Source organism: Scleropages formosus, chromosome 12 (assembly GCF_900964775.1).
Source record: "Scleropages formosus chromosome 12, fSclFor1.1, whole genome shotgun sequence".
In the NCBI taxonomy this organism is placed as follows: Eukaryota; Metazoa; Chordata; class Actinopteri; order Osteoglossiformes; family Osteoglossidae; genus Scleropages; species Scleropages formosus.
In genome coordinates, this window is record NC_041817.1 from 28,467,381 (window position 1) to 28,477,188 (window position 9,808).

General features: G+C 48.3%; 1 protein-coding gene across 1 annotated transcript; it reads left to right on the plus strand.

Annotated features, from left to right (window-relative positions):
- Positions 1-6,865: 6,865 nt before the first annotated feature.
- Positions 6,866-9,465, plus strand: LOC114912047 (C-X-C chemokine receptor type 1-like). Its single transcript, XM_029256926.1, has 2 exons — positions 6,866-6,902; positions 8,378-9,465. Exons 1-2 carry the CDS (start codon positions 6,866-6,868, stop codon positions 9,463-9,465), a joined length of 1,125 nt encoding a protein of 374 aa, XP_029112759.1.
- The last annotated feature ends 343 nt before the right edge of the window (positions 9,466-9,808 follow it).

Genomic DNA, 9,808 nt, shown 5'->3' on the forward strand with positions numbered 1-9,808 from the left:
AGGGAAAAAAGTCCACCTCTGGCTCCAAGGAGACCTTCCTTTGAACAGCAGTCTGACAGAGACATTGGGCTTCGCTGCACCTTGACAACCCAACCAGTTAACAGACTGGAAGCTTTTTGGTTGACCGTGGAAGAGCGGAGCGCACAAGACATCAGAACATGTCTTGTTATGAACACGTACGAAATGCACACTTACAACAGTCTTGGAATTTACCTCCCGGAACCACATATGTCATATAAAAGCAAGACAGTGACAATTTCATTCTCTAGTAATTGGCTTGATAACAGCATTCTAATAATGGCTCAGTTTTACAATTTTATTTACTTATAAGGAATTCATTGATCCTTTTAAGCTTCCCACATGACCAAGGGAATTCCTGGCCATCATAGAGTCACCAATCCACCTGAACAGCATGGCTTTGGAGTGTGGGAGGAAACCCGCACAAATACAGGGAGAACATGCAAACTCCACTCGAACCCGTACCTTCCGGCACCATCCAGGCGCTGTAAGACAGCAGCACTACCCACTGTGCCCCCCAGCTTTCTGCGGGAATGTACTGGTTTCTTATAGGTATCGGTTTACATTTAAATAAAAGTTCCCCGAATGTGGAGTATTGTTATTCACTGTTCCTCAAAAAACTCAGGAAATGTATAAATTTTGAAATTCTTTTGAAATGAAATCATGTTTTTACTGTTTAGAGCTTTTATTAACCATTTTGAAGCTGAATTGCTGCAGCTCCCCTCCACCCCCACCCCTCACAAACAAACAAACAAGCAAACAAACAAACACATTGCTTGACTTGAGCTCTTTTAACTCACACATGGGAAAGTTCAACGACATTCAACTTGAAACATGTTACAACTCTTATTGTACTATAGTATTTTGCCATAGACACAGAGTAGTATTTACCTGACACTTTCTCCAGTGTGACTCACAAATATTGACTGATTTACGCAGCAGGGGGTTCAATTCAGGCAACTACCCTGATCAACATTATAAGTTGCTTTAGACTTAAGGATCAGCTAGATGACAACAATAAAAGAAAATAAAATTAAAAAATATATAATGTAGGATTAAAGGGGAGTCGGGGTAAAATGTGAACAGCCAGCACTTCCAATGTGGTGACAAATAAACACCCTTGATGGACGTTCCATCATCGACAGCATCAGTGCACATCAGTAAACTGCATGAGCAGCGCTTAGAGCGGTGACACTTAGAGGCTGGTGACAGAACTATGATATATGAAATTCTCTTTCAATTTTTGTCTCCCTCTGAAAGACGCCTCGTCCTTCCCACAGAGATGAATGTTCTTTACTCAAATAACTCAGCATAGTCCCTCAGGCCTCATTAGGAATTTAGTCATAGTTTACATTCAATTCAGTTCAGTTTATTTTTATAGAGCTCTTCTCATGCAGTGATACCGAGCGCCTTAACACAGACATAAGGCAAGAAAAACAAATACAGCAGATAAAGAAACACAGAAGACGGCTGACTACCGACTATCATAATATAGTACTTTTATAGAGCTATAAGTATGTGTACAGGCTACAGAGGAAAGGAACAAAAACTCCAAACTGAGAGTCAAGGGAGAAAAAAAGACCTGTGGGGTCCACTGGAACTTGGCACGGGGTGTGTCCGTGACCCCCGGCAGCCTCCTCAAGTTTTATGTAGGGACACGATGCTGAACAAGAAGACATTGTTAGTAATTTGTAACTTAAACAAATAAATTTAATATGCACTGGTATAGAGGTGGGGAAAAAAAACACAGCTAAGTGGAATTACATTTTGAGGTGGAATTTCTGTGTAAATATGTTAGTCTTAAGCCTGGATTTAAAGGCTGATACAGATAGGACATTTCTGGCAGTAACTGGTAGACAATTCCACAGTTTAGATGCTCTATAACTAAAGGCGTGACCTCCTACTGAGGTCTTATTGATCACAGGTACTTTAAGGTAACCTGCATCCAATGAGCGAAGATATTGTCCAGGGATATAAGAATCAATAATCTCACAAAGGTAAAATGGAGCAAAGCCATTTACTGCCTTACATGTATCATTCAGTGCACTTCCTGCTCCTGTTGCTCTCATTCCTGTAATCTGGGTGGCACAGTGAGTAGCACTGCTGTCTCACAGCAGCTGGGTGGTGCAAGAGGATATGGGTTCAACCTCTGCTCAGCCTGTGTAGAGTTTACATGTTCTTGTCATGTCTGTGTGGGGGGTTCCTCTGGGTGCTCTGGTTTCCTCCCACAGTCCAAAGACACACTGTTCAGGTTCCCCCATAGTGTGTGAGTGACACAGAGAGAGTTTGTGTGTTCCACAGATGTATGGATGAGTGACCCAGTGTAAGTAGTGTATCTAGCAGTGTAAGTCACTGTGGTGAATAAGGTGTGTGGGTTGATAATACTACATAGAGTTCCTTGGAAGTTGCTTTGGGCAAAGTGTCTGATAAATAAATGCAATCATGGAATTTATCAAGTTTACTTCAAGGTATCGCCCAGATTACCAAACACTTGGGAGGAAATTCCATGTGTGTTATCTCACTTTGCTTTTTTTCTGGGTCACCAAAATGAAAACTGAAAAATAGTTTCAAGATCCCCGACTTTAAGATTAAAATCGACCTCTATGAATATGTCTTTCATCAGACATGTAAGCAGATAAAGTTACAAAACTGAAAAAATTCCATTGATGTGCCATGAGCCTTTGGAGCCGTTTGTTGCCGTCCACCTTCAGCAGGGTGTCGCGGGCCCTTGATGGCACCTCTTCTGGAGTAACTTGTTTTCACCCGGGTGAGAAACCGGCACATCTTCATTGCGCATCAGCCAGACTTTTCTAACATACTGGAAGCAGCTTCTCATGTGGGAATCCAGTGTCCCTGGGAAAGGAGAAGCTCTTGTTGTCATGGAAGCAGGTAAATAAGATAAGACTGATAGCATTTGTAATAAACAGGTTGCAGGTGAGCGCAACGGATGGAGGCGCTCGAGTCGGGATCTCATACATCTGCCATGTGTCATTGCTCAGGGGGCCGATGAACGTGGCGTGAAGGCAAAACTCCGGCTGCCCTTTCACTTCCATCTCTACATCGATAAAGGTGCACACACACGCACACACACGCACGCTCACATACTGTACTATATATGTACATTGTGCCGTCTCATGCTGCTGGAGGGCGCCCCCTAGGAGCAGGGGTGGGAACACTACCGTGTATTGAGCCAGTGGGTAAATTTGGGAGGAGCTGCGTGAGGGACTGGCTGTGCTCGTGCCCAGGTCACTGTGCGTTGCCTTTGGGAGGCTCCCTTGGGGTATTAGCTCATGGCATCATAGTAATGCTTCCGTTTATCCTCCCTTGTGTGTTAATGAAAGCTGCACTATGGAATCCAGAGGTGTGTCTTCAGTTCTCCATCCACACGCTCAACCCCTGCTTGATACAACATGATAATAAAATACTGTATATATATATATGTATATGTATCTTAGATATGGACACATACAGATCATGAAGAAGGGAAAATAAAATTATTTACCATATACAGCCACGTTTTGTTTCAAAGACACAACATGTTTATGTAATAAATAAAGAGGCAGATCTCTACTTCTATAATAAAACTGATTATGATGATGAAACAATGTGTTATTATTTTTTCCAAGACAACAATTTATTCTTCGAGTTTAGCAGCAAAATGTGGTGCCTGTAGTGTCCGCGCTCCTACGCCGCTGTCCAGGTTCACCTTGTTTTCATGCTGGCCCTGTGTGAAGGTGATGCTGCTTTTCCCCGGAAACACTGTTCAGGTACCCCAGGCACCCCAGGTATGAAGGACAAGTTCGCATTCGCTCCAGCATGTCCATCACACAGTTGCAGGAATTCTGTAATGTAGGATCTTTACAGCACATTCCCCTCCCAGTTCCCCTCCCAGTTCCCCTCCCAGTTGGATCAAGTCAAAGAGCAGAAGAGAGAAAACGAGCTGGAAACACTGGGAAAATATTGCAGTGGACGATGACTTGTTCAGAGCCCCGAAACGAGGACTACAGACTCAAGAGCGAAGAAAAAGGTGTTAAAAACGGGATAGCACACTCTTTCAGGAATTGTCGAAAATACGGGCTAGAGATGGGACACTGGGCAGTAGAAGTACATACGTATATTGTCTGTAAATAGACGTGTGTTTGGACTTTGAAACACTTATACCGTGATCGTAGCGCCGGTTCCTTCCCGTCTTCAATAAATCCCATAAGAAGGAGGTTGATGTGCTCATACAGCTATGACCAACGGGCGTAAAGGGTACTTTCTGTGTCTCGTAATGTCTCTACTGGCTCCGTTTTACTTCAAGTTGGCCACCTTATTCTCAAAACCTGAAGCTCTGGATTGATTCAGAAAATCCACAGGGGAATTTTAAGTGTAGTAAAAAGTCCCACGTAGACAAACCTTTAATGTATAACTACACTTGCCGAGGGCGCCTGGACATTTCGGGCATCGACGCTGACTGCGTGCCTCTGTGTGGCGTCACCGATCCCTGGACTCGTGTCGCCTGGAAAAAGGAATCAATGAAAAAAGGCAGTTCTGCGCTCAGATGAGCCGATCGCTCAGATGTCGCATAGGAACAATTTCAACGAAGGGAATCCAGAAGGACACTGTGTTACTGCCGCTTTACTGCTCTTTACTGCTCTTTTACTGCTCAAGGACAGACCGCAGGAGCTGCACTGCTGCGTAAATGCACATGAGCTTGAGGAGCGCTGCTGTTCCTCCAGGTGTGTGGGCAGTTCGTGCTTTGGAGGCCTCACCTGGTCTCGGCTGGTCTGACCACAGTGCGAGGAAACCAGAGCACAGAGATCACAGCACAAGTACAGTATGTACAGTTTACACTTTACCCCTGAATGCGCAGCTCTGTTGTTGTGTATTTGAGGAGTCACATTTTTTCTGCTTTGCTTTGGCACGTTGCCTGAAGACCAAGAGCGTGAACATAATGTCACAGTCATCTTGCCTCAGTGCCCCTGGAACGCTCTTTTACTTTTGTTTACGAGTTCTATGTAAGCGTCTATGGTCGAACCTGCAGCCACCATGAACTGCACCCATAACGGGTGCAAAAGGAGCAGAGGACAGATGTCCCTCGGTTCTGGACTATCATCGGCGGGTGACTTGTATGCAAGGAGTGTTTCCCAAGGACCCCACGAGGTGCAGTCAACACACACACACACACACACACAGAGCGTTTTCCACGATACACTACTGCCCCCACCTGTTTGGAGTGTACAGCACAGTATTATGTCATGGCACCATACACCCCCCCTCCTCCCCCGACCCCGCAGGGGTTTACTGGTTTAAGTGGTTTCTTATAATTTACTGAATTATTAACTATATATCCAGCATTTCCATGTCACTACACATTTCCATTTTAAACCTTGAATGTTATACATACACAGGGGGTGCGGTGGCGCAGTGGGTTGAACCACAGTCCTGCTCTCCGGTGGGTCTGGGGTTCGAGTCCTGCTTGGGGTGCCTTGCGACGGACTGGCGTCCCGTCCTAGGTGTGTCCCCTCCCCCTCTGGCCTTACGCCCTGTGTTACTGGGTAGGCTCCGGTTCCCCGTGACCCCGTATGGGACAAGCGGTTCTGAAAATGTGTGTGTGTGTGTGTGTTATACATACAATAACTACTAGACTAAAGAATGACTGAACTACTTACCTGTACCGTACATCCCATAACCCCGCAGTGCGTAATACACAGGTGTGTAAATGGGTGAATCATTTTAAATCACTTTGGAATATTTACTCACCTGGTTCTACTTACCTACTTGGTGCAATTAACACAACTTGGGCTTCACTTATTTTTACACCTGCACTACTTGTGTGTTTCTACTACACACACGATTTTCTCTAAAGCAACATATGGAATGGGTCGTTACACGCATATTATATGACACGAGACGCACTGATTCTCTTTAAATAACCCTTTCATGGTAAAACTGAGGAACACAAGGGTTCTCATTCTTTCCAGCAGCACTGCACATATGAAATGCTATAAGGCGACTTGTCTATATCCTACATCCTGTCTACGTGTCCTATATGACTCCAGGACTGTAACTTTGTCCATGTTCCTCCTCTGACCCACGGATGTGTGGAAACGCTGCGTCACATGAGAGGCACATGGCGCCCAGGAGGGTCTTATGACATAAAATTGAGAAATAATGTGAGAAAAGGGAGACGGCGAGGCAACACACAATCTCTGTGAATTCTGTGTTCTTTTTGTTCTGCTCCTCACTAGATTTACCCTGGTACTGCAGGTGATCAGTTTTACGCCGGGGTAAAGCACTATGCTACCAGGAGGGGGCAGCGTAGAGTCAGGTGGCCGAGCGGAGGCCGAGTTTACAGCGCCCCCCAGACTGAAAGAGGTTCTAATGCAGGAGCAGGACCCCTGGGGACAGCGTGTCACACCGGAACCGTTACAGTGAATCGCTCATGAGCCGCGGGTCCCTGCGGTGCTTGCGCGCCACACGCTGCATCGGGCGCAATAGGTGTCACACACACTGCGATGGGGCCCTTCTAAGCTCCTCCGCTAATTCAGCACCTTCTTCTCTTCTCTTCTCTTCTCTTCTCCGCTCACACATCTCCATCGATGAACTTTTGATTTGACCGGTCGGTTGATGATGAATTTCAGCGGAGTTGCCGGGGACTGGAGTCCCATGACGGGACGTCAAAGGAACCGAAAGTGAAAAGAAAAGTCCTAAGCAGAGTAAAATGTCACAAGACTTTCCTGTAAACGACTGGTCAGGCGTGTGACACACTGTGACAGGGGAGACCCCACCAACACTGTGTGCGTTGCCATGTGACCCGCTTGTTGCACCTTTTAGTATCTGGGTTGTGAACTCAGATCCCACCATGGATGCTGATGCTGGACCTTTCAGCCTCACAAGAGGTATGGATGTTAGATCCTTTGACGAATGGCACCTGTAAATAACTTTCGAATGACACTTATGACTGTAAATGTGTCAAAACGGAGGGAAACTCTGTAAATCTCCGGTCTTTTTTCAACAAGAGGGAGGAATTCCCCCCCGTGACCAACACAAACGTGATGACCACGATGACCACGAGCCCTCAGGAACCCTGTGATGTTTATAAACATGGAAAGACCACAGACCGCAAACAGGAAGTAGCTGAATGACTGAGACACCCCCCCCCCCCCACCCCCATCAAAGGGCAAACTCTTGTGTTTCTAATGACATAACAGCCATATGATTGAAGAGCAGAATAAGTCGGCGTCTGCCGCTCAGCAGAAGCGGTGATAGGGAGTGAGCCGCAGCGTCTTCCCTAAAAGCCTCGAGGAGAAAGCAATGCAACTGAACCATGTTTACAGGTACAATATTTCACATTATTTCTCGTATTTTACCATCTTATATACTAGTTTACTGATTTCTGACTCAGGTGTTACTCAGTAACTCTGTAGGTTTTTGAAATGTTTTTAATGGTTGATTATATACACAGCAAAGTAATACATAAAAACAAGGAGAGAGTGAGTGAAACTTTTCTGACTTTTCATAATAACATAATGACAAAAATTAATAATATATTTTTTCATGGTATAAACAATTTATGTAAAATAAGATTTTTCAAGAGCTTTAAGAGCTTTTTCAGGGCAGAAAAGACAAGTGACACTGGAAAGCTCAAAGGACACTCCTTCTCCTGCAGGAGAGTTTAGTTTAGAGTCTAGCTTTGATTCAGTTCTAATGTATATTTATAGCAGCTCGTGGTGCCTCCTGTACATTTATTAATACATTTACATTCATTCACTTAGCAGACGCTTTTCTCCAAAGCAACTTCCAATGGGGGATGCAGTGGCGCAGTGGGTTGGACCACAGTCCTGCTTTCCGGTGGGTCTGGGGTTCGAGTCCCGCTTGGGGTGCCTTGCGACGGACTGGCGTCCCGTCCTGGGTGTGTCCCCTCCCCTTCTGGCCTTACGCCCTGTGTTGCCGGGTAGGCTCCGGTTCCCCCGTGACCCCGTATGGGACAAGCGGTTCTGAAAATGTGTGTGTGTGCAACTTCCAATGAACTCTATGTAGTCTTAACAGCCCACACACCTTATTCACCAGGGTAACTTACACTGCTAGATACACTACTTACACTGGGTCACTCATCCATAGATCAGTGGAACACACACACACTATGGGGGAACCTGAACAGCATGTCTTTGGACTGTGGGAGGAAACCAGAGCACCTGGGGGAAACCCACACAGACAGAACATGCAAACTCCACACAGACTGAACGGGGATCGAACCCACGCCCTCTCGCACCACCCAGGCGCTGTGAGACACCAGTGCTACCCGCTGTACCACCGTGCCGCTGTTTTTATTGAGAAAAATCAGTGTAATAATGTTGCTCTTTGGGGCCAACAGAACCCAACAACAGTCACATCTTCGGCGACATCATGGACGTCTATGATGAACTTGTGGATTATTACAACGCTCTCAATGCCTCGGGGGCGGGCAATGACACCTTCGTGCCGAACCCCAACACCTTCGCCTGCGAGCCCTTCGCCCCAGAGGCCGCTCTGGGCGCGGCCGTGTGCGCCTTCTGCACGGCGCTCTTCCTGCTGGCAGCTCCCGGCAACTTGCTCGTGGGCGTGGTGCTCTCGTCCGGCACCCACACACTGCTGCCCTCCGACGTGTACCTGCTGCACCTGGCGGCAGCCGACACCCTGCTCTCCCTCGCGTTGCCCTTCTGGGGCTGGGCGGCGCTGCTCGGCTGGGTGTTTGGCGACGCTGCCTGTAAGCTGCTGAGCCTCTTGCTGGAACTCAGCTTCTACAGCAGCATCCTACTGCTGGCGTGCATCAGCGCCGACCGCTACCGGCTCGTGGTGCGGCCCGCCCAGTCCCGGCGGGAGGCGCGCGGGAAGCGCGACTGGCTCATGTGCGTCACCGTATGGGCGCTCGGAGCCGTGCTCTCGCTGCCGGCGCTCTTCAGGGTTGCCGAGAGGCCCGCGGGCTCCGACCGCACCATCTGCGTGGACAGCTACTCCCCGGACAGCGCCTCCGCCTGGCGCCTCGCCACACGTGTCGTGCGCCACACCCTGGGCTTCCTGCTGCCACTGGCCGTCATGCTGCTGTGCTACGGCGCGGCGGCGGCGCGGCTCCGGCGCGTCAGGAGTCCCCGGGGGCGCCGTGCCAGGCAGCTCATCGTGGCCGTGGTGGGGGCCTTCCTGCTGTGCTGGGCGCCGCACCACGTGGCCGTCATGGCCGACACGCTGCAGAGGGTCTGGCTGGTGCCTCACGGGTGCGCCGCTCGCCGGGTTGTGGGCGGAGCCGAGTTCGCCACCCAGTGCCTGGGCTTCCTGCACAGCCTCGCGAACCCGGTGCTCTACGCCTTCATGGGACACAGGTTCAGAGAGGACCTGCTCAGGCGGTTCAGAAACAGAGTGCTGTGCCAGGGCTCCGAGGGACCGCGGAACAGCCGCTCTGGCTCCCAGACCTCGTCCGGGCTGTGAACCCGTGACCCTGGGAGGGCTCAGTTCGGGGAGGGGCAGGTGACTTGTGAGACAAACGTCCGTCGTCATCATCACCACAGGTTTACGCCGACTGCCTGCATCAAGCAGCAGAGGACCCGGGTTCGAATGTTCGAATGTTCGAATGCCACCCCCTGCTGTAGTACCCTAGTTGCAGGCACTTGAATGCTTATACTGACACGGTGAAAATTTCCCAGCTGTGTAAACTGGTAAATCAGTGTAAGTAACTAACAACACTGGATGTCACTTTAGAGAAAAGTACCATGTAAGGAGTATAATTCTGAATGGTAACTGTATATATTATAAGAAAACATTTTAAAAAGGG

Bases quoted from the DNA above. Each gene is read 5' to 3' on its own strand.
- LOC114912047 (XM_029256926.1), top strand. From the start codon at position 6,866: ATGGATGCTGATGCTGGACCTTTCAGCCTCACAAGAG. The intron at 6,903-8,377 runs GTATGGATGTTA...TGGGGCCAACAG, and splicing joins ACCTTTCAGCCTCACAAGAG to AACCCAACAACAGTCACATC.